This window comes from Amphiprion ocellaris, chromosome 5 (genome assembly GCF_022539595.1).
Source record: "Amphiprion ocellaris isolate individual 3 ecotype Okinawa chromosome 5, ASM2253959v1, whole genome shotgun sequence".
NCBI lineage: Eukaryota > Metazoa > Chordata > Actinopteri > Pomacentridae > Amphiprion > Amphiprion ocellaris.
In genome coordinates this window covers 31,689,226-31,715,075 of record NC_072770.1, presented here as the reverse complement: position 1 = coordinate 31,715,075, position 25,850 = coordinate 31,689,226, and the positions used below count along the sequence as shown (strand labels likewise).

At 41.2% G+C, this 25,850-nt stretch overlaps 1 protein-coding gene across 3 annotated transcripts in view; it reads left to right on the top strand.

The window, feature by feature from the left end:
- The window catches only part of tox2 (TOX high mobility group box family member 2), a 116,554-nt gene that overhangs the window by 53,036 nt on the left and 37,668 nt on the right, over positions 1 to 25,850 (top strand). For all 3 annotated transcript variants that reach the window (XM_055010763.1, XM_023276170.3, XM_023276172.3), the window contains exons 2-3: positions 3,146 to 3,238; positions 21,571 to 21,630. In XM_055010763.1, coding sequence (XP_054866738.1) covers positions 3,146 to 3,238; positions 21,571 to 21,630 — 153 coding nt within the window. The remainder of the gene's footprint in view (positions 1 to 3,145; positions 3,239 to 21,570; positions 21,631 to 25,850) is intronic.

Genomic DNA, 25,850 nt, shown 5'->3' with positions numbered 1-25,850 from the left:
CAGGTCTAGATAGAGTAACTAATACAAAGTTCAGAGGATGCCAGCCTCTTCCTGGTGTGGTGCAGCATCTTCCTGTGGCTGATCACAAAAAAAAGTTAGTTAGAAATCGAAGTCAGGTACTTGTTTATGGATTCATTTATTTACCTTTTGTTTTTCTGTGAAGATGGCAAAGGCATGAGCAAAAGAAAAAATACCCAAAAAACTGAGCTCTGCCTTCTGCTCTATTTTGGTCAGAACTAGAGTGTGGGTGTGCAGGATTTAAAAAAAAAAAAAAAAGAACAATAAGAGGTTAGACTCAACATGATGTGGAGTAGAGATGGTAAATGGCTGGCAGCATCTGGTTTGGTAGAAATATCGCAGCAACTCCAATGCCAGCCAAAAAGTGAGAGAGAGGTGACGAGGGCGAGAGCCTCTGAAGTGAGGACTAGAAAACAAAAGAAAGGTGTCAGAGAACAAGTGTAGAGAACAATGCTTCTTGCACTTGCAAACTGTTGTGAGCCAGCGAGGAAATGTGAGGAGTTTGGCTGTTGCTGTTCTGGGTGCCAGCACTCCTAATGAGTCTGTCAGGGCCAGTTAGCACAGCCAGGCCTGCTTGTGTCCCCTCCAGGCCGCAGACAGCTGTTATTAGCCCCGTAATGGCATGCCACAGGGCCAGATTAGCCTGGCACACTGGAGAAATATCAAACATTCACTTACTGGGGCTCCTTCGCTGGCTAAAGCAGCAATTCTGCGAGGCATTCATTTAGCTGTGATTCTGGCAAGCTACCTAACAAGCCTCAAAAGAAAAAGTCTCCATTTAGGGATGGAGTTAGTGTACAGTAGCTGCTCTGCAAGGCTGGCAAAAAAAGAAAGGTCAGACTAGAGAGTGTTTAAGACAACACATCAGGTCATATTACTATTTTTTTTTTTTTTTGCCTAGAATTACATAGGGCTGAACAATGATTTGTGATATATATTTCTTTTTCAAAGTCAAGCTTCAGTTTAATATTCTCTGTGCTACAGATTTAAAACATGCGATGAAGTGTCACCACACCATCTAAAGTGTGACTGTCACACAGAGAGGACAGCATGAATTTGTAAAACCATTGACATGACAGTTTAAATCCTGTGTCAGTTGCGCTGCATAACATAGATGTTAATTTGCAGCCTTTGGGATTCGCTAATTCCATTGTTTCGATTTGCAGTTTGGATTCATATTAAATGTTTAGCCCTGGTTTTAACTGACTAGTTAATTATGGACATAGGAGAATTAGTTTACTTTATAAAGTGGCTGTTTTTGCTGTTTTTTTCCATTGTTGTTGTCAGAACGGTGCAGCATTATATTTAATAATGCTGTGTCACCGTTATGTAAACCGTATCGACAAGATGGCCACAGCTGTCTACTCATCTGTTTTTACCTTTCATAATGAGCACAGGAAATCAAAACCTTACACAGCAAGTATTCTCACTGGGGGGATAACCTGCACTGTGTACGGTGTGTGATAGGGCCCACATCATTAGATCAGCATACTGCAAACACATACTGTTCACTGATCTATACGGAATCTTACTCAGAGGGTATAAATCATTCTCTTTGCGGCTGCTATTGCTTGACTATATCTCACGCGTTGCACTGTACACAAGCTTTTGCATATATTGCTATGTGGGTTTCACTGTGTGGTATTCTCTCTGCATTTAGGCCCATAAACACACTCTGCTAAGGTGTGTTTATGGTGTTGCACCGTTGAAGCTCGGCCTGCTCATTTGTGCACTGGATGCTTGTTTGTCTTCGTCATGTGACTGATTGGAAGCGAAAGGCAGGGCCGGTTTTGCTTGGTTTCATTGATGTTCTCTCACTCAGCTGTTAAATATAGTTAAATACTGCATGTCTCACTGCATAGCAATCCCAGGCCCTGCCCTGAAATGTATTTGTGTCTGTGTGATTGCGTGTGGGTGTTTTTTACCCTAAAATGAAGAACGCAAGTAAAAGAGTAAGTATGTGAGGCAGAGATAATGTGACATTTGTTCTAAATTGCAGCACTGTGTTTTTTTTCCTCCCTCAACAATCTGCATCATATTCTCATTAGCAGACTGTATGGATCGAGTGTGGCAAAGTCATTATGCACCATACATAGCAGGAAGCAGCCGCAGTCACTTCCAAACACGAATTCATGTTTTATCCTCTTATTTATGAGAAAGCAGTTTCCACATCACCAGTCGCAGCTTTTATTTTGACAGAAGGCAGCACTCAGACGCTCAACCAGACTCTCGAGCACAAGAGAGCAAAAGATGTAGCTCATTTGATCAATTAACACACACACACACACACACACACACACACACACACACACACACACACGCCGTAAATAGGTTATCGCTGCACAAATCAGACGACTGAAACCACATGCAAACTGTTGACCAGATGTTACAGAGGAGAGATGTTAATCTGAGAACAACAGAATATCAAGCAATCACAGATGTGCAGAGAGGTATAGCTGAGAGTGAAGAGAAAGAGGAAGACAAAGAGTGAGATAAAGAACATGAGATGTGACGTAAATTCTGGGAGGTGCCCACGCTGTGGCTGTGGCAGTGTGAATCCCACTGAGCTGCACAGTCTCTCCCTGGCAAGGACCACTTTTTGCAAATCATTAGCCCCCTACAGTATTGAGGGCTCCTTTAGGTCTTGCTATACATGTGAAACCCACATGGGGAAGTGCAGGGAGGAGCTGGCAGGCTTAGAGCCCACTACACTCTAATTATCAGCTGTGTAATGTATAGAAAGATGGAGTCAGTAGAGGAGAACTGTGCACAGGAACCCTGGCTACCAAACACAACAGCTTAGTGCCATTAGTGCCGCTGCATGAGCCAATCTTATCCACTTATTATGTGTGGTACATCACCATGAGGTGATGTGATTTAACATGGCAGCCCATGTGCAGGCTTTGTGACTTGGTGGAAATGTATGAAACTAACACTGGTAAACAGAATGAGTATGCATCGTGACTGCTGTGTATGATTCCTGCTTTTTGGATGAGCAACTTCGCAACTAAATTTGTTTTAAAGAAGTTGAATCCAAATCTGTACCTTTTCATTGCAGTTTTTCTACAGTGTTGGTCTGTCAAATGAAGGAAATACGCTTAAAATCTTTCTCTCTCTGCCCCTCCAGAGTAGATACGGTGCTGCAGATCGAGGTGTGAGGCTCTACAGTTCCCTGCCCATGCGCCCAAACCCTGACGGCAAGAGACTGCCCTCTACTGGGGTAAGATTCATCCCTCCTCCCCCCCCTCACCCCTGCTTCCTCACCCCTTGGTGTCATCCATACCTCCATGCCTCATTTAACCCCTACAGTGAGGAGAACTGTCCCTCATCTGCACAGCAAAAGCTCCAAACTATTGAAAGTTTGAGTTGGGGAACTCTTGACTCAGCAAACTCCAAATTCAGCCTCGTTTCAAACTTAACCTGACTTCCTCCTCACCCTTTGTCTCCACTGATTGTTAAAACTAATCCCAACAGAACCCCCCAGTCCTCTCTCTCCAAACCATCTCTGGCCACCACAAGGCTCCCAGTAAAACACCCGTCTGACTTGGTGGTTTGTGTGGTGTCTCCCTGGTAGCTTCTCAAAGCGTGCTGCTGCAGGTGATAGGCCAACCAACTGCCTCCTACTGTGCTCATGTTCACACAGAACAAAGACACGCAGTGGCTTTCTGGATGAAATGCTGCTGCTTCAGACCTGATTTAGGTGGAAAGAAACGAAGGGCGAATGTTGATTAAGTATAAAAGTTAAAGTATTTGGTGATTTTTCCGTTTTTTTCCTATATCTTTTGTTGTAAAGCAGCTGCATTTGGACATCAAAGTCTCATTTTCAGTTATTTTATTATATAAGTCTTCATGAGGGGACGCATGGAAAAAGGAAAAGATTAAGTTTATTGAAGTTAAGCGATGCAGCACTTGCAGTACTTTGACTTTGACAAAGTGCTGGAACAGTCAGTCTACTTTGTTTGTGAAACCTTTCTTTCATTTTTTTTAAATAAAAAAAATCTTTTAGTATTGTGAAAATCATAATTAGAATCTAGCTTGCCTTGCTTTTATGCATTTATGTAACAAAGGAGAGAAAATGAAAGAACAATGGAGCGAAAAAGAGAGAATTTAATTTCATACGTCCCCCTTTTTCATGTTTCACTCCATGCAAGTGCTTTTTGAATTATCTCTTCACTGCTCCGGGGCTCAACGAGAGGAAGAGTGGGTGAGTGAGGGAGAGAGGGAGAGACAGAGTGAGAGAGAGAGAGACAGACAAAGCCAAAGCTGTGTAATATTGTTGGTGCGCACCTTTTTTAATTACAACTGAGATTGTATTGATGTCTCAGGCCACATGTCCTAAATCATTTATCAAGGGGGGAGAGTGCTAACAAAGCATTTCTAAGAAACCCATCCTCTCCCAGGGCCTGGAATCATACGTTATCTAAAGTGAATATTGTTAATGCTTTTCAGTGGAGAGACCCACTTACAAATCATGGGAATGAGCTCCTTGTCAGGACATGCGTGAGGTAGTAAAGATATATATCCACTTTCATCTGATCCTCTGTTGTGCAAATTAAAGCCTGCATCTAAATCTCCATGCAAGAAGTAAAATGAAGATGCGCAGAGTTGCGGATAAACATTAACGCAAGGGAAAGGACATGTCTAAATTGGCTTTTTTACTTTATTTTTTGACTTGAAATTTGACATCTCCTGTGCAGATTAGACACACCTCACAAAAGGAGACAATATGTGCTATTTTTTTCACCCCTCCCTCACCCTTGCCTTTCTGTCATTTCCGTTTGTCTGTTATTACCTGGGTGTAGCGTCAGTACAGTAGCAGACTGTAGCTACAGGCTGCATGGAGAGGAGCAGAATATAAACCACTTAACATGCAGGAGGAAACCAGACGTTTTTCCATTGCACTTATCAGGTGCTGTGGTGAGAGCAAGTGTCAAGGTGCAGTAGGTCCCTGCCCCCACCCCCCCTTCCCTCCTCCCTCCCCCCCTCCCCACCTATCCTCTCCTTCCTCCCCTCTTCCTTCCTCTTTGCAAACCCCTTTTATTCCCCCCCCCCCCGGATCTCTATCTCTGTCCCCTCCTCCCCTCCTTCACCCTCACCCACCACCACCACCACCACCACCTCTCGCCAACCCCTCGGTTCAGTTAAAAGTGGGCTTGGCACTTCCGCAGCAACTCCCCCCACCTCCTCCTCCCCTTCCCTCACCCCTCCCCTGCCCTCCCCCCCCACCACCACCACCACTACCGCCGCCACTTCTTTTTCTCTCTGTCAAACTAACCTCCAACTCCTGCTCTTCACCTCTATGCTTCCTGTCAAGGTGCACTGCCCACCTCCTCCTCCTCCTCCTCCTCCTCCTCCGCCGCCGCCCCCCCCCCCCCCCCCCCCCCCCCCTCCTCCTCCTCCTCCTCCTCCCCTCCAACCACCGGCTCTGCCCCCACGGCCCTTTTTTCTTTTTCTTTCTTTCAACATCTATTACAGCTCTAAATGTCTACAGTTCTTTTTTTTTGTGTTTACAGTTTTTTCCCTTTGTGCTCTACAGGGATCTTGTCATCTCTGCATGTACACGACCAGAATGGGTTTTTTTGTTGTATTTGTGGCTTTGAACGGAGTCTCTGGCCGCACAGTAGAATTTACACTTTATTGCATTGCTCTTTGTGCATGCTGCATAATGTCCACTTCTGCAGCATACACCATCGGGCCGGGAGATGGAACCTTTTTGACTCCCTGACCGACTTTCTCTTAGGAAAATTAGGTTCCAGAGAGAGTGAGGTTGAGGTTATGGACTTTCTGGACCAGTTCTGAACATGTTCTTTGGGACCACGTTGGAAATCAGAAGTGTTAAGAGTTCTTCCAAATGGGTATGAAAGTAAAAAAAAAAATGGCCTTGATAGAGAGACAGAGGTGTGATACTATTAAAAAATGAGGAATGACAGCACACGTTTTTTCTCATTCATAGTGTTGCACTTAGTTGTTCTCATTAAAATTGCCACAAATAGTTGTGTAACAGATGAAAAATGACAGCTAGAAATCGAAGCACAATAACCGAGTCTTCTCTGACATTTGCACAGCTGGCCAATGACGGAGTGAAGTGGGTGTCAGTGTCGGATTCTTGGCTTTTACAAAAAGGGTTGCTACAGACACTCCCCATCTGACATTGGAAAGGTGTTGGGGTAGATGTTATCCTACCATCCAACACGCAGGTCATGCTGTTCTGTTTTCACTACTTCTCCCTTAAAGATGCCCTGCGGAGCTTTTCCTATTGGGGAAAAAAAACCCCAACAAAGTTTCTGTTTCAATGTTATCTCACCAAACACTGTGCATCCTTGAGGTTAAAAAATGTGCTGAATGCATTTTCTTCATCATAAAACATTTGCAAGGCTGATTCTTTTCAATATTCTGAAACCTGCTTTGTTTACATGTGTGCTTACTAGCTTGCAGGCGTCTTCTTTCCTTTGCGTTTGCTGGCACGTCGTTGCATATCTGGGCACATTACCACCATGTATAGATTAGTGGAATAGTGTTAAACCATTGGCAGAAATGTGCATCAGCCTTATGCTTGTGTGTGTGTGTGCATACATGTGCTAATGTGCGTACAAGAGGATGGATAAAAGGAGGACCCACTCATAAAATGAAGCTACAAGCTACCAAAAGCGATCCATAACTCTGAAAGGTTACATACCTTGAATTTGTAAAGAAAAATACTCATGTGTGGTACTAAATATTGTGGATTTGTACTGTAAGACAAGTCAAGGTAGCTTCAAATTGCCAGTATTACTTCTTACTTTTTCTATTCTAGATTTATTTGGCCCTGGTTATTTTATTCCTGTTAGTGTATCATGCTTGTATGTTTTTGCTATTCAGTCAGGCACTGCATTTATTATTTTCAGAGCAATACCTGGCACAAGATAATCCTTTGGGATTAATGAAGTATTATTTTATCTCATCCTATCTTACCTTAAAGGTGTTTAGTGCATAATTTTATATGCGTCTTCTACTTCATGAGAGTTTAATGCAAAAGTGGGTTTGCACAGTGCAGTTTTTGCAGTAACTGACTCTTTGGTGAGACTTTAAAGGTCAACTCATACCTACTGATTGCGTGGTTGGATTAGTCTGCTCTAGTTTAAGTTTTATTGTCATGAAACTACCGTAATTTATGCAATGAAATGAAATAACAAAACACCATGAGTGTTTAAAGTGATGCCGTAAAACCCTGTTTGAGTGGAGGGTTGTTTGGCTCAGGTTGGATTAGCATCAGTGTTTTCTTTGGAGGGAGTCAAACTGTTTGAGCTACCGTTGTAGTTGTTGTTATTGTTGTTGTTGTTTTACCTCCGCTGCCTTGACGGTGGTACATAAGGTGAAGGTTCAGAATTTGCTGTAACGCAGAGATGACAGGATCGTTTCACGACTCCCTCTGTTTCTCTCTTTCAGCGTCTCTTTCTCCTGGTTTCCACATCTCTTTCTCTCCTCCGCTCTCCTTGCTGCTTTGTCTCTCTGTGTCTTTTTCTCTTTTTCCAAGCTGATTTGGAGCCTTGCATAGTCAATTATGTAGGGAGTGAGAGATGGAGTGGGGGCTCCGGCTTCCATATTTTGGTGTGATATTAATATTGCATGAGCGCTATTCTGTAGCGAATATCTAAGAGACTGCCTATTAAGGCAGCAGCAGGAGAAGAATGTGACACACACACACACACACACACACACACACACACACACACACACACACACACACACACACACACACACACACACACACACACACACACACACACACACACACACACACACACACACACACACACACACACACACAGAGTATGTACGCACACACACACAAAGCCAGAGAGCAGGGGTGAATCAGTCAGGATCAGACGCAGGTTGTTATAATTAGTGTTTTCCTGATTTATTTTGGTGGGATAATAAGAGTGAGTCATTTTCCTGTTTAATATGTCATGTTTGTTTATCTTGACATGGCTCGCATCACACCGTACAGTGAGCGTGTTTGATGTTAGCGAGAACTGAGTGATGTTCCACTGTAATTGTGCTAAGAATGGAATATTTTAACTAACCAACTGAATAAACAAACAAAGCAGAGACACAAAACAAATGCCTGCTGTAAATAATTTTTAAAAAGTACTTTGCCAGGATAATTGTAATATTGCATATTGCAAAGCAGGAGGGGATCTGAAGGCAGGCTATTTATTTTCTGCTGTTGGGTGGGTATCAATGATGCATACAGTAAGTGTCAGCAGTGACAGGCTGAGATGGTCCCCAGCGATGACTGAGAGGCTCAGCGTGGACACTTATTGCTTTTTGAGTGCTAAGTGGCGGTGACACCATGTGGTCTGTGATAGACATCTCATTTCATGGCTTCACAGACTGACAAAAGCATCTGATTTTAGAAAGTAATGAACAAAAGCACTGTATAAAAACATAGTAACTCTTATCATTTGTTGAAGAGGGTGTTTTGTAAACCCAAAAATAATCAGTGCAGTAATGTTTAAGTGATATTCAGTAATTAAAATTCATATTTTAATTGACTGAAACATACTAAACAGCAAAGCAGAAGGGGAATGGACATGCATGGCAGAAAATGTAGATTTGCTGCAGTGCCTGTTTGCACCACCAGATGGAGTCTCTTAATGTTTGATGAAATGGAGTTACAGGTGTGTTTGCTGAACAACCTCGAAGGTTGCGTAAAGTAAGCGCACCTTCCTGCTGTCTAACTGCTAACTGTGGTAGCCAAACTAATGGAGTCCACAGCATTACTTTGTGAAAAAGGTGTCTGGCTGCTGTTTGGTTTACGTAGCCACCTGAGGCTCACGCTAACGGTAAACTAGGATTTCCAAATGCTAACATAGACTTAGTGTCTGTTAGCAGAGACAAGCTGTAGTCGTTAAAGTTTGGGAGCAGCAGGACTCTGATTACAGGCCTCTAACAACCTTCAAATTAAAGTGATGAAGTGTATCAGTGATGCTATATCCTGAATATAAATACATTTTAGAGATGACTGTAAAAACAAACGATTTCCTGGACTGATAAAGTTGCTGCGACCCTATTTGTAGACATCGGCTCAAGCTATTTCCAGGAGCTGGATTAATGTTAACTACGATGAATAAGTTGCTCGATCATGTAGATTAGATATGAGGATTATTGTGTTATCAAACCACTTTGAAGACATTAATACCATTACATATTTTTTACTGTAGAAAACCACAGCTTGTTTGCTGTGTTTAATACTCTGGATTATTGAATTGTTGTAGCATTTAAAAAAAGAACTCCAGGTTTTTTTTTTTTTTTTTTTTTTTAAATCTAATTTATAATTTAGTAAACTGGTGTCTTATCTGTTAATCAAATTCCTAAAATGATATTTATTGAAATTAAGTGTCAGTTGGTAAAAACTGTTTTGGAAACATCCTCTGTATTTTATTCATTTAACAGTGAATTGATTACTGATCGTTAACCTGGGCAACTATTGGTTAAGATTTTTTTTTTTTTTGTAAAATGTCATAAAAAGTAACATACACCAAACTGAATAGCTGTGTTTGATGTGATGTGTTGACATGGCTTGTTTTGCCTGACCAGCAGGCCAAAACCAAAATATATTCGGTTAAATAAAGTAGAAAAATGCAGCAAATTGTCAAATTTGAGATGACGCACAAATTGAATGCTTGTCAATTTTGCTTGAATGATTACACTCATCTATTCATCCATCCATCCATTATCTATACACCGCTTAGTCCTCATTAGGGTTGCGGAGGGGCTGGAGTCTATCCCAGCTGACCAGTCTATCACAGGGCTACATATAAAGACCAACAAGCACACTTGCATTCACACCTACGGACAATTTAGAGTTACCAGTTAACCTCAGCATGTTTTTGGACTGTGGGAGGAAGCCAGAGAACGCTTAGAAAACCCATTCATGCAAACTCCATGCAGAAAGATCCCAGGAAGGCTGGGACACGAACCAGGGATCTTCTAGCTGCAAGGCAACAGAGCTAACCACCAAGCCACTGTGCAGCCCCTAGACTTGTCTAATTACCTACAATTTTACGTGATATGATGAGCATTTAATGCTGAATTATGTCCCTGCCTTGTAGTGTAGCTAAAGCATATAATTAGCTGTTGATACAGTTTCCCTCTTGCGTGTATGTTTTAAAGTATAATTGGATGTAATAGCAAAAATATATTGTATTCCACAGAGACACTGATCATGATTGCTTTTGTTCAGCCACATTAAAAAAATCTTTTATTTTTGTGAGTCAGAAATCCTCTGGATGGTAACAGGATTTTAATCTACTGTCCATGTTTACTGTTTGTTTCAAAGTAAGCACCATTCCCCTTTAGTTGCCAAATCAGGTAGAGTCCCTCATATCAACCGTAATAATCAGCAGATAGTATTTTTCCTCACAGGATTTGGTCCTGTAAACATGCTGAAGTGGCACTCCTATACAGTCTTTTCCCTTTTGCAGCAGCATTGCCAGGCGTTGTCAAAAGCCCAGAGAGCCCGGCCCTGGAGTTGACAAAGCCAGTTAGTCCTGAGCCCAGAAGCATCATGCTGGGCTCGACGTCGAACAAGTGCTCGGTGACCTTACAGCACCAGCTGGAGTTTAAAGAAGTCTTTAAAGGCTGATTCTCCACAGTAATATCATCGCCCATGCCTCAAAGAGTCTGGATTAAGGCCCACTTTCCCTCGCTAAAATGTAACAAATGTGTGAAAAACATCACAGCCAAAGCCAATGTGGAGAGAACGCATGTAGAGTGGTGGTGGTGGTGGTGGTGGTGATGGGGGTGGTGGTGGGTTAACAGATAGAAGAGGCAGAAAAGAAGGGAGAAAGAAAGTAAGGGAAACTCAACATCTTAACACTCGCCAATCCCCCTCCCTGCCAGATATATCAATGTAGTTGGCTTTCTCTGAAATTCAAATGGCAAGAGGGGGAGAAAAAAAAAAAGCAGATGAAAAAAAAGAAGAAAAAAAGAGAAACCTCTGGCTTTGGAAAAGGGGGGGCGGGGGGGCGCTGAGAAAAAGACCTGCCATCTATGTATTAGTGCTCTGTAAATATTACATGAGCTCCACATTCGCTCAGTTGTTTGGCATTACTTCCACTGGATGGGTATATTATTTTAGAAACCATGCCTTGTTTATGGAGAGGCATGACCTACTTCCAGACACTCCTCTCTTTCTCTCTCTCTGGTATTTTTTTCTTCTTTCTCTTCCTTCTCTCTCTCTCTCTCTCTCTCTCTCGTTTCCCTTCACCTCTCTTTTCCTCCCTCTCTCTTTTCCTCGCTCTCGCTCCTCTTCTGCTCTCAATCTGCAAAATCTCAACTGGTTGTCCCTGCTGAACAATTACAAGGCAGAGAGACCCAAATGGAGATGTTTGTAGAAAACAACATGTGTATAATTAAGGTTTAATGAGCTCTTGTCAGGGTGGAATGTGCAATTAGATTGGTAATAGAAAATTCTGCCTGAATGCTAGTGGCAGAGGCTGGATGTGGAGTCAGCATGGCAGTGAATGAAAGAACAGGGAATTATTTTGAGCCCCATTGACAGAAGTAGATGCTGCTGTATTTAGATTTAAATATATGGTGAGTTACAAAATACAGAAAGAAGGTTTTTTTTTACCCTCTTCTAGTGGTGCTATATTGTGTGTTTTCAAATTTCAAATGACTGTACTTGTGCACACCAGGTTGGTTTCTTGGGAAAACAGTTCTTGAGCAGCTGAAGTTATGCTTTAGTGCTGCAGAGGGAAGCAAGGCTGTAATTGTGATTTGAATGGAGAGACTCATAAATGTCATTGTCTGCAAAATATAAAGAGTGAATAGGTTTTTAATCAAAATTGCTCCAGTTTTTCTTCACTAAATAGCATTCAGGGAGCACGTACATCTGCCAAGCCTGCACAACAAGATGCTGAAAATTTATTTTAATGCGGCATGTTTGGAAATTTTTGCATCTAAATCTGCATCAAGTATCACAGCGAAAGGAAATCATGCTGACTAAGGAAAGGCAGATCATTTTTTGGAGAACACACACTACCATTCAAAGGTTTGGGGTCACCCAGACAATTTCATGTTTTCCATGAAAACTCACACTTTTATTCATGTGCTAACATAACTGCACAAGAGTTTTCTAATTATCAGTGAGCCTTTCAACACCATTAGCTAACACAATGTAGCATTAGAACACAGGAGTGATGGTTGCTGGAAATGTTCCTCTGTACCCCTATGCAGATATTCCATTAAAAATCAGCCATTTCCAGCTATAATAGTCATTTACCACATTATCAATGTCTGGACTGTATTTCTGATTAATTTAATGTTATCTTGATTTTGAAAAACTGCTTTTCTTTGACAAATAGTGACCCTAAACATTTGAACGGTAGTGTTATCCCATCCAGACGTAATAAACCTTTGTGCAACAAAATTTTAAACTCATGACCACCAAATTATAGCTGGATTAGAATTCATTTACATTAAAAAAAAAAAAAGGAAAGCAGTGAGTCTTTGGCAGTTTTTTGCTTGAAGAATGATCAAAATAAGGAATCATTTTATTTTGAATCATCTCATAATTTGAAATTGTAGCGTATTACCAAATGGCCACATGGCAGTTGTATAAAGCAACATGAAGCATTTCCAGGGAATTTAACAGATAGACAGACTTGCCTGGTATCCAAAGGAATTACGTCCATATTGGACGGTTTTGCAGCATACGATAAGCCAGTGTTCAGTGCCAGTGCTGAAAACAGAGTGCTGTTGGTGCAGTGGTGTAGAAAGTTCAGGGTGTAACGCAGCTGACTTTTGTACAACAGACTGAAGTTTGTGTACCAGCACAGACCTGCAATTAGGATTCATCTTAACCAAGTGCTTCAGTGGCTTAACCCTGTTTATTTTCTATGGTCAGAATCTTTTCTTAAACTTAGCCATACCACAGCTGATAGTACAGAAAGCCAGGATTTTAAAAGCCCGGATGTTAAAGGATGCTGCCGGCTTTGTGGTGTCGTCTAATATCCACTTTCTTGTGTGGAGATGAGGTTAGTCAGAGAGACAAACAGAACTGAAAACATTACCTCTGTGGTGAATGGAGCAATAGTGGATGTAAATAAGTGTATTTGCTGGTCTATTAATGAACATCCTCAGGTTTCATTTGCTCTTGCTAGCATTTCTTTCCAGGTCTGTGCCTTTCCTGCTCTAGAGTCTCACTGTTTTATGGAAGAACCACCAGGCTTTGTATCTTTTCAAATGAGGCGATTGTGAGTAAAAACAGGAATCTTGTTGCGCTCTTTTTTCTTCTCTCTTCATCTTTTCTGACAGCCTTTTCCTTGACTTCGTGGAATTGCAGCTTGTGGGTCTGGTGGAGAAGATCCGCACACACAAAAATTGTGTTTGGCTTTTTCTGAATTACTTGACTAGTCTCTGAAAGAGAGGGCCCTTTGTTGGCTTCCTCTGGGACTGCCCTTGAAAGGCTCCTATTGTGTGGTAAGCACTATGATATAATGCAAGTGGATTTAATAGATTTAATGGAACAAGCAGACATGGTTCTCGAGCCCGCATGTGATGAGAAGCAGCCTGTTTTAGGTGATCACAACCACATCTTAAAGAAATGAAATGTTATGTCAATGTCATGTTGCTCCAGACGCACGTTCATCTCTGATTATATGTTTAATATTCTTAGCTGTTTGGTGCTTGCGGACATAATATTGAGCGTATTTCTTTTTACGTTGCTTAAGCATTCGTCAGATTTCTATATCTCTTGATTATCCATATCTGAGTGCCACCTGGCAGTGAAGGTTAGGCAGAGTGGGGGGAGGTGGATGTCAGCGATGTGTTAGCTTTGTTTTCATTGTGTTAACAGGAGCACAATGGTACGATTGTATGGCCATCTGAAACCCTACACCTACCCAGAGCTTTCGGGGTCAGAGGTGGGGGAGATGTGTGTGCCTTTAGCCCGGTGAACCATGCGTTTTGAAAAAGCCAGAAACCCAAGAGTAATCCATCCAGCATACCATCAGAACCATTCTGCCTCGCCGGCTCGCTCACATACCAGATCTGCTCATGCAGAGTTCTTGTCAAATGCTCTCATTTTCCAAATATAAATTATGCTCTTTCTTTTTTTTTTCTCTTCCCCGTGTTGCTTTGTAATCTGTCTCATTATTTTAAGGTGCCGTTTGAGGAGTGGCCTGCCTCTTGAAGCCCCTCAGTGTGATGGACAAGACCATAAAGCCGAGCAATAAACCTGAGATGAATGTTATATCTTAACACTGATAGAGGCAATTAAGTCCATCATAAGCGAGAGGGGGAACACTCTTCTCTGGGGACTCATTCACTTGCATGGTTTAACATGATCCCCAGCTAAATGCCTTATTTTATTTCTCCTCTCAGCTCACAGCTTACAGTCGAGCACAAATTGAACTGATGTGTTTTTTTTCTTCCACACACAATTTGGTCTTTCTGTCTGCTCTGCCCTTTACTGTCTGTCGTCATGTGTCTCCCTCTCTCTCCCTTTTCGCTTTCTCTCCTCCCCGTTTCGTTGTATTTGTCATGGTAATGTTAAAAATCTCCTGCTCCAATTCATTTTGTGCTCTTTCAGTTGGGAAAGAAGGGCAATTCTAACCCCCCCCCACCTCACTAGTTTCTGTGTGTTGAGGTTTAAAGGTAATGAGGACCATATTTCATCTGCATGGAGTTATATGATTGGGCGTGGCTGAGCAGGTCTGTTATGGGAAAATAAATATTATGGAAGGTCTAACTTTGTTATCTTTATCGCACTGGGATCAATGTGTGTATTATTCGACAGGATACATTACACAAACACGTCGAGCAGTATGCCATATGCACACATATGCTATCTGAGCCTGAAGCAAAATGCGCGCACGTTCAAGTTTTATGCAAACGTGCATTAGCAACACATAAAGGTGAAATACACATGCAGCAGCAGCAGCAGCAGACACAGCCACACAAACACACAGCCAATCCATATCTGCTTTAAACACACCATCCCCCATGTTCACAGTGCTTTGGTTATGTCTGTATGTATATGTGTGTGCGTGCCAGCCAGTGAGTCATTGAATGCTCTAATGACCACAGTCCTGACACAGGTATTTTGACTGCTGCCTCTTTCCATCGGCACATTGACTGACATGCGATTAGTTACGCTGGGGTGAAAACTGGGGCTGTAACCATGAAAAGAGACGAGGAGGAGGGTTAAGTCCTCTTCTTCAGCGTCTCTCCTGCCTCATCGTTCTTTAAATCTAAAACATCCCCAGCTGCAGTTGCCGGTTCTGAGGTTTGGTATTCGGTACGTACAGTAAAGCACAGCTGGGCTCGCAGCGACCTTATGAGAAAACCTTCTTCTCCAGATCAATGCAGGTTAGCAGCGCCGTAGCACAGAATGCAAAGTAACCGTCATAGGAGGGATATGGAAGTGGTACAAAACTGATCTGACGATGACCTCGGGGAGTTGATCGTGTATCGGGCTGACTAAATCGATCCACTTTAAATACTTCTCTTATTTATCCCAGAGAGCTGTGAACACTGAAGTTATACAGATTTGAATCCTGGTTAGAAGAGAGCCATGATATCCAGTCAGGATTGCCACAACCTTATTTATACACTTTTATTTGGTTTTGTTTTACCATAAAACAGTATGTATTTAGTTAAGTAACCTTACTCATCAAGTTAACCAATGCATATACAAATGTTTTGTACAATAGAGTTCGTTTAGCACCTAAACAACATTACTAAAGCCCACAAATGTAACAAAAGACTCTGAATTAAGATCACAAGAGTTTCTCACACTCATCCCATGATGTACAGGCTTTAACAGTTCTGGCATCGATTAATATACAATACATAATATGCATACTTGCAAAAGTCCAAAACAAAAGCAAAAACACAGATATCCCAAATGTGCATACAGACTTATAAGCAGCATTAAAGACAAACTAGATTATGTATGAAACTGAACCATGACAGAGAATTAAAATATTCAAAGTTCAGTCATTTCCATTGAGGCTGACTAGTATAAGCAAACATATCTATCTATGTACTACAGTGGATAAACTGGTCCACAATGCAGTAAAACCTGGCACACTTATGTTTAGTGCCATCATTAAAAGTATCCTGAAGCCTATTTTCCCCTCTTTAAAACAGATTATATGAGTCAATATATAATTGATGGACTTTTGAAGTCCATGAGATATATCTTGCATACATTTTTATTAAAATTAAAGAAACAAATCTTTTTTTTTTGGTTCATTATGATCATGTCTTTACAAATTCCATAAATATTTATTGTGGAAACAATCATTTATTAATAAAAAATGACTGGATCTCACTAAAATGTCAACCTAATAACCGTCCGAATTTAATAAAAAACATGTTCTAATTAGCTGAACAACAATAAAATGAGCTTATTCAAAAAATAGTTTTGATTGTGTTCTTATTATTAAGTTGATATATATATATATATATATATATATATATCAAATTTTATATGGAGAATAACAAATTGTACCTGTGTCCGAGAAATCACTTTCAACTAAGTTATCCATTACAAAAACACCTCTCAAGGAAATGTGTTAATTCCAGATCACATGACCTGCTCCACATGATGTCATTTCCTCCTGAAGAAAAGACTGGCAAGACTCCAAGGCTTTCTGACTTATTTAATATAAAGTAGTGTGTGAGTCAAGTGTAGATTTATCGCATGTCAATAGGTTTACTACAATATCTTTATAAACAACTTTCAATTTCAATTTTACTCAATTGTATATATAATATTTAGAAGAATCGCTCTCAAAGAATGACATGTGGTGTTTAGCTATAGGTGGCCATGTTGATTTTAGGCCTGAAAACAGCAAAAATTTCAACTATGATACAAACAGTCCCGCAATTATATATTGACTCATATGGTGTGAAGTTTGCAAAGGAAACTTATCATTTTATTGATGGATGAAACTGAGTCCCTGTTTGAAGGTTTTGGAAAACTCCGTTTCTGATATGCTGCATTCCAAGCCAACTGTTGTTCTATAACCTCTATGACAGTGCTGCACTTCCTGCATCAAACTGACATTGGTTTGGCTTTACACAAACCCAGAGTTATTTATAGCATCTCTCCCACTTTATTTTCTCCCTCCTATTCTTTCCCCATCTCTATCCCTCTCGCGTATTTGCATTTCTGCTATGCAAACAGGAGTTTGGTGTCAAGTGCGTCAGTCGTACGGGCCTTGCTTGTCCCTTTTCTTTCTCGAGCCTCAATCTTTCTCAACATTTCTCCCCTTCGTTCCCTCGCTCGACATGACTCCCCCTCTCCTCCATCTCACTGTAGCTTTCCACCTCTCTCACCTTCACCCTCTCTCTCCTCCCTCCCTCCCTCCCTCCCTCCCTGTCTGTGTTTTCCTTTGCTCAATTGTTTTGCTGTAGATTTGACCGCTATGATTAATGACCTCAAAGCCTCAGGAAAGCAAACACAGAGAGACATGCTCGCCCTTCTCTTACAAAACCTTCCCTTTTTCTCATATGTCAACCGCTTGTATGTTCACACCAAACACATTATGACTTCTGATAAAAGATCTACATGTTAAAAACCAGTTCACACAAGACCAAGAGTTTATATGCACATAATTTAATCTTCTACATGTTTCTGCTTATTTTTTATTTTCCGGATTAAGCTAGTAAATGTAGTTTCTATCATAAATCTCTATTATAGTGTGCTGCATGTTCACTTTTTGGCAATATTGACTCACATTTCAGAGCTTTTGTCCTTTTTCTGTGTGCTCCAAATGATGAAATGCACCCTGGAGGTCAGTTAAAGGCCTCAGAGGTCAGGGGTCAACGGTCCAAGCTAAGCATCAAATTAGTCGAACATAGAGGCATTCAGGGTCAAGAACACCTCACTGGGAAGCATGGTTAAAGTTAAAGTTCACATACGTGTATCAAATCGGACTTATAAAACAAACCAAAACATTTTTTTCCTGTGTTCTCAACTACGTTTCTATTGTAAAGTGAACCAGCAGTGAGTTAGGTTAGCTTAGCATGATATACCGATATAATGAGATAAAATGTCAATTAGCAGATTTTTTTAACCTTTGGACAGAGTCACACAAGCTGTTTTCCTCTGCTTGTAGTCTGCTCAGCTGAGCAAAGCTAATCACCTGCTGGCTTAAGCATTTTCCTTCCTTCCTTCTTTCTTTTTCTTTTTTTAAAATTTGTTGTACAGACATGAGAGTGGTATTGATGTTCTCATCTAATTCGAGGCAAGAAAGTGAATAAATGTATTTCCCAAAAGGTTAAATCATTCCTTTTAACACACTCCAGATTGGAATAAGACCATTAAACTACACTTGGCACAGCATGCAAACCAAGGGCACGCATGCTTGTAAAACTCTCATTTCTTAAGGTCATGCAGAGATTTGTTAGCTCTGATCACCTCTTGTGTCCGCGTTGTAGCATGTGTACAGTGCACTGAGCTTAACTCACCAGTTGTTACCCACAAAGAGCTCGGAAATAATTATTTTTACCTTTCCCCTCGATTTAGATCCTATTTATTATTCTAACAGCTCTGCCCTCAGTGACTCCTTCCCATTGTGCAGCAGACGCACCGCCGAAGACTTCACTTTGCTCTTTGACACTCTGTATAATTGTTTTCTACGCACCCTGTTTTGCTCATCAAGACCTGGTTTGCAGGTGTGAAAATAACCTATTGCGAGACACCATCACATCTAGCACAATGTGATTAGGACAGCATGTAAAATCATTTTCCAAGAGCAATAAAGAAAGTGATTTCATTTTCATTGCAGAATACAGTGATTGTTCCTCCAGCAAACTAATAGTGCTATCAGATAGAAATCGTTGCACTAGAAGTAACACTTCCATCAGAGACTGAATGATAACGTGAAAATGGAACTGGGGTTCAAATTGAATAATGTTGCAAAGAATTGCCTTTGTACTGGAGTTTGTTTGGTGCTCTGAAAGTGTCATGTATGAAGATAGAAACAAAAAAAGGAAGAAAAACTCTACTGGAGTTGAATTTGCCCATAATTTAAATAGAAAATACTGAAATTATAGTGAACGACTGACAGCATGAATTTCCCTGGAACGTATGGTCCATTGCGTGTGGTGAAACACGCCTATAAAAATGATTGTAGTCTCATTTTCAGTCCCTGGCCACAGCTTTAGAAACACCTTCAGTAACGTTCCTTGGGCACGTATCCATCCCGTTACTTGACCTTACAGTAGCAACAGTAATTCATCTCCGCCACTAGCTGTCTTGAGGTGTGTTTTGTTTTCTCATAAATGGTCGGTGCCAAATAGTGTCAGACAGAGAGGCAGGAGAGGCCTCTGGGAGTGTGTGTGTGTGTGTGTGTGTGTGTGTGTGTGTGTGTGTGTGTGTGTGTGTGTTTATACGCCTGTGTGTTTCAAGCTGCGGCCTCTGGCTATGACCCCAGTGTTAATCACTCTACAGCCAGAACAACCACAGGCTCTATTGCCACCACTGCTGCCGTAGCCCTCCTCCTCTCCCTCTCCATTTCTTTCCCCATTCATACTCTGCGCTCGCTCTGTTTTTATTTCTCCCTCTCAATTTCCCCCCCTTACCTACAGTATCTTCCCTACTTGACCTCCCACTTACACAAGATCGCTGTCTCCTTCCCCATTAGCTCAGGGATACAGCCTCGTCTTTCTTATTCCTCTCGCCATAACCTCAAACTGTCACCTTTCTTCTAGGCTAAGCCTCCCCTTTAGGCTTTTTGAGCTCTGTGTTTTGAAGCTCCGCATTAGCAGGCCTGCCCTGTCCTCGTTTCTCTGGAAAGCTGCAAAGCAGCTAAAGGCTGTTCTCACCTCGTGGAGCGTGTGTGGTCTATCGCTAGCCGAGCGGCTGGTTGACAAGGTCGGAAAAAAGTGTTAGGTTGTGAGTGGTCAGCCATGTCACCGACTGATTCGGGTGATTGGATTAGTGGGTGACAGTTTAGCTGGCAAATAAAATTTCTGTATTGTTCAGCCGAGGTTTTATTCTCATGTTTTTTTTCTCTGTTGTGACAGTTTGTCGTGAGAATGTTTTTTACATGCCACCTTGAACAATCTTGTGCCACTGCACTAATGACGTAGATCAGAACAAACCACCCATCCTACATCTTGAGAAGTGCTTATTAAACAGAAATCATTTTGAATACTTGTCTTTGTAAAGTAGGCCCCTGGAAATCCCTGTAGCTTTTCTAGAGAACTGGGTGGCACAGCAGATCAATTTCTGGGTCAACATGCTGGCTGACTTATCCGTTGTGTGTCATTTAATGACACCACTGTTGCCTTTGATGCAGCTTTCGTGCATGTACTTCGTGCACACGAGTCTACAAAATCTGTGAGGCTTCCTGATCAATGCTTAACATCAACATGGTAACATGCTAATGGTGACAATGCTAGTTTGTACAGAATAAAATGTTAAAATAAACGGTGAAACGTTGCATCAGGGGTGCCAGAATAAATATGTTAAAACAAATGGTGGAAAACTGTACTGTACATAATTCAAATTTTAGCTTTAAATACAGTAACAAAATAAATAAATAAATATTGCAATTTTATGGTCAAACAATGAAAAGAACAAATTACCAAAATAAGATGTTGACATGATTTTTTTTTTACCTGTTTTTGTCAGATTAACATGTAAATTATTATGTTTTTCTCTAATTTTGGTAGTTATGATCATTAATTTAACAAAACAGTGAAAAATCTGCAAAACAACATTCAATTGTTTAAAAAATTACAGTTAAAACTGTTAATAAAACATTCATTTTTAAACAGTTCGTTAAGATGGTAGCCTGTTTACCATCTTTAGCATCTTAGCTTAGCATGTTAGCATGAAAACATTTGCTAAACACAACTAAAGCTAATGGGAATTAGGTGGCGGTAAAAGAAGTCAGAAAACACAAAGTCGTTAGGATTTATGCTCTTGGCTTCACCGATATCTGTACTAACTTTAATTTGAAATTATTGAGATGTTCTGGTCTAGACAGAGTGATGTATTGACTAACCAACTGGTAGGTCAAAATGCCATCCTTAGACCCCTCCAAGACTGATCTAAAAATAATTACCACTGAAAAAGTTTTGTGAATGGATATGGATCTGTTGTACTGGAATGAGTGACTGGCGAACTTGCTGGTAGACTGACTAGATGGCTGTTGGTGTGAATGTTGAGCTCTCAGTGTTGTGATTATCACTCGGTTGTGCCTTTGTCGCCTTGTGACACCCAAGGAATCGCAGCAGTTAGGTGTGCAAACACTTACACACACGCAGACGCACACGAGCTGAAGGCAGGCAGAGGCGAAGAGTGTGAGTTACACAAGCTTTGACAGGGCCTAATTATACGCGTCTCTAATGAACTGTAATTACTGACATCCACCAGAGCATCGAGGTCTATAAGCCGAGGACTTGCAGTCATTAGGCCGCTGTGCTACACTGTTTCTGTATCTCAACTCACTGACTGAAATTTCTCTTTTCTATCCCTGTTGTGATGTGTTGGCCTCTGCCTAACTGTTTTCTCTGTTTACTCTCTCTCTCTCTCTACTACAGTTTGATGGTGACAACATGTACATGAATGAAAACAACCATGAGTTCCTCCCGCCAAACCAGGTGAGCTCAAATTGCTCCTAATGGGGTGCCCGCTCTTTGCCTTTCTTCCTCTCATTTCATCTCTTCCTAAGGATTGTTGCCTGAGTTGCTGTCGAGCCGTTTTTTCTTCCGCCGCTGTTGATGCTTGTTAGGATGGACGACAACTTGTTACTGAAAACAGCCGCGGAGTCATATGACATCGGCAGAAAGCAAAGAGACCGAAATCCCTCCGAAAAACTATTCCAATTAGTTTTACACTGACGGCTGCAACGGGGAGCATTCTTCGATGCTTTATGCACTGTATGTTTGAAGTACTCCCACAGGATTGTTAATATGGGTTATAGTGGTCACAGTGTGGAACAAACAGGAAGTCATTTCTTCTATTCCTAGACAATAGATTCTGAAAATGTGGAGAAATGTTTTGTCGATTTATGTTCTGGTTAAGTTTATTTATTATCTAATGTTCATTTTGTTCCCAGTTACAGGCACTTTTCATCCCAGGAAACATATAATGTACAGTAAAATCAACACAGTGTAAAACAATTACAACATAATACAATACTGTTACACCCATTAAAAAATGGCATCAAAACATATGCATAAAAAACAATAGAATAATTACCACCGAATCATTTAAATGACTACTTTTTTTCGAAGAGCACTGTATTTCTTCCTGGAAACCTTTTGTTTTCTCAACTCAATTCTTCAAGCATGACGTATACTGATTTTAAAACACACTTTTTAAATCAGTGGTTATGTTTCCTATGTAAAATTAAAAAAAATCTTATTGTCTTTGTACGCTTAAGTTGGAGCCTGTGCACCATGCGTGGGGCAGAAGGCATGGAAACACTCAAGGACGAGTTGCTCGTCCATCATTGTACTTCATAATTACATTTCTGCTTAGTAGATGGAAACCAGAGAACCTCAACCAGCAAATGTCCAAATTCCACACAGAGGGCGCCGGTACCATCTTCTTCAACCACTAACCTAACACAACCGTCATTTTTTGAATTTAAATTCCCTGTATTTCAATTATACAACCATGCAAAGTGCACACTGTTTTTTTTTTACTTTAGTGAGAGCCAGTGCAGAAAACATTTTGGCCTCATTGCAAAGGATTTATTAAGACGGAATGGAGGGGGAGTCAGTGCTCTTCTGCAGTACATGGTAACCCTGCCAGATACTGTAGCACAGCTGCTCATGAACAACTGGGAGACCATATGGTTGTGTTTGGACAGGGGGATTTGTGGAGTTTGGGAATAAGCCCATCTGACATACACAGGGGAGCAGGGAATTTGTCCCTGTCAATTGCAATTATTAGAACCCACAGGCGAGGGTGGTTCTGTGTTTCTGTTGCATTTGCTGTTTTGCTTAATTTCTTAATGCCTTGGTTCGCTGTCGTATGGCTCAGGGCCCGGAGTGAGACACGGAGCTGCCTAATGTTTCCTTTTCTACACTTGTAAAGTTTAGTTAGATGCCTCTGACAACAAACATATCTGTCACCAAAAGATTTTCTGTGGAATAGTGCTGTAATCTGACAAATTTCTCATGCAGATAGTTGGCTGTCTTAAAAACAACACCCTTAAGAACCACTGCTTTTATCGACCATTTTGATTCAGCGCATGCAGCTTTACTGGAGTACTGATTGACTGATTACAAGCCGTGCTGTTGTGTGCCGTGTTTTTTTGCTGAATTACTGAGGGACAGATAAAACATTGCAAATTTGGCATAAAAGATAGACACAGAGAGCGAGGGGGAGAAAGGTAGGGATCAAGGAAGCACGAGAGAAGGGGAGAGAGGGAAGTAGCGTGAAAGACGGTGATGGGATGAAAGACGATTTTGCTTTGCTCTGTGTTATACTTTGTTTACTCAAGATCCCCTCATATTTGACATATGCCTCGCTCTATTCTCCGCTTCACCAAGTTTAGCCTCTCCTTTCCTCTGACAGCTAGAATCAGGGAGGCCTTAGGGGTGGACACACACTCAGACAACAAAACGCAGAGATAGAAGAAAGGCAAAAATCACTGATCTGCACCTTTTTAGTTGTGTCCTAAGTCGACACCACAAATTTATCCCAAGCATGTTTACTCTGAAATCAATGAAGTCAATATGCATGCTAAGGTTTTTAATCATTGAGTGTGATTTTGTTAAAGAAGCTCAAAATTCCTGAATCAAGTGTCCTAAATCTAAACTACACACTAATACATACTCTGTACTGATGATGTAATGATACGACGACTGGACTGCCCTCTCTGAGTGCTTTTCTTGTTTAGAATGCGTCCTGACTTTATTTTTTCACTACATGATACAGAGTTTGTATTTAGTTCAAATTTGGGACGAAGCTACAGTTTGACTGACATGATCAGTGCATGTTTCTGTTAACACAAAATCTGATTTTCTGTGTTCCATCTAAAAGTACACTCCAGCTAGTTTTTGTAACTGTGTTTCATTGTTTTGGGATTTTGACTTGATTGGCTAAAGTGGTAAAGTTTAAACACATTAAAAGAACTCTGAATCTGTTCATGCTTCAATTGTTTGCCAGCGCTGAAGTAAAATGGACTTGTGCTGAGCGGGATAAGACAGCTGCAGGGCTAATTTTTATTAACCAGTTATAGTCTTCAAGAAATGTGCAGTACAGCACACGCACGCACGCACACACACACACACACACACACACACACACACACACACACACACACACACACGCACTCCGTATTATTCTCAATGTATTCCATTTTGAACAAAAACAAATCATTCTGCCTAAAGCTGACTTTTTCTCTGCTTGCTGCTTTATTATCTCACTTTAGTTATCTATCTTTCACTCAGACTCCCCCACTTTTGCGCTTTCTCTCACTGTTTCTCTTTTTCTGTCTCTCTCTCACCCTCCATTGCATTTAAATGCATTTGGGTCAGCGGTTCTGCCTCAGAACTGTGTGAACGAGTGTTTCTCAGTGCTTGGTTTTCTCTCGCTTCAGTTTCGCCATGTAACAGCTCTATTCAATCTACCTACCTCAATGCATTTTTATAAATTCATGAGGCACATTCATATAGGTCATAAGCACAGCCCTGGTGAGTAAATCTGGCTAAGTAAGCACATCAAATTGTGCAATGCTTAGATGGGTATGTTCTAGTGATGAGTCACAAGGAAATGGGGTCAGTGCCATTGTCATATCGATGTTCCTATGAGCATCGTAGCATGACCCTGCTTAGCTCTCTGTAGTGTTTCTTCCAGTCTCTCTCTCTCCAGTGCCCCCAGCAGAGTGACAAAGTGTTAGTGATTCAATGACAAGGTCACAGACCCTGGTCTTGGCATCAACATGCTCTTTGTCTGCCCCTATGGCCACTGACCATTGTCGTGGGAACACTGTAGAAAAGAGAAACCAACAGACAGAAGCTGCAGTGTCGTCACATGGCTTCGATCTGATGAAATCCCCACAGTGGAAAAAGTAGAAGAGCACCACCTAAGTAGAGAGCCTTTATATGACAAAGGTCCTAGGAGGCCAGATCACCCGAAGTGAGATTTCTCCTGCTAATACTAAACAGAAGTGCGTAGCGACACGATCAAAGATAATGCGCTGTGGAGATGCCGTCTCATAGCTGCACAGCAAAGTAAAAGAAACAGTATACTTCATCAGCACTTTACCTTGACAATGCTTTCTTTTGATGTCTTTCTCTCTGACTTATGAATTAATTTAGCAGAACTGCTGTTTGAGAGAAATATGTCACAGAAAAAAGAACACGAGGAGAAAATGGAAGAGGAGGAGGTGGAAGAGGAGGGGGGAGAGTAGAGATGGAGAAACTGCACAGGGGAATAATTCGGCTAATGGAGTGACTGTTTGGATATTCAGCAGAAGTAGGAACGGAGATTATGATCTTGCAATTAGCGTAACAAGGTTTTATTGATTGGCTGCTGCTGTAGCGTCTTTGCTGCCAAGACGCTGCATGTGGTTTTAACATGCACAGTGTGTGTGTAGCCCAGCCAGTCACACTAGTCCGACTACTACAACACTGCCAGAGTAGAATCCAGCTCAGTGCTAAAATCGAGCTGTGGCCATTTCCTGATCATCAAAGCTGAAATATTATGGATTGCCGAGTTGAAAGGGTCTGTTTGAATGCATGATGATAAAGTGGACTGCATTTGCATTTTCCGCTCACTTTTAAGTTAATGCATTGCCCTCCTTCCCCTCTGAGTGAAATGCAGGTACGAAAAGGCAGTTTCTGGTAACGAGTGATTTGAAAGT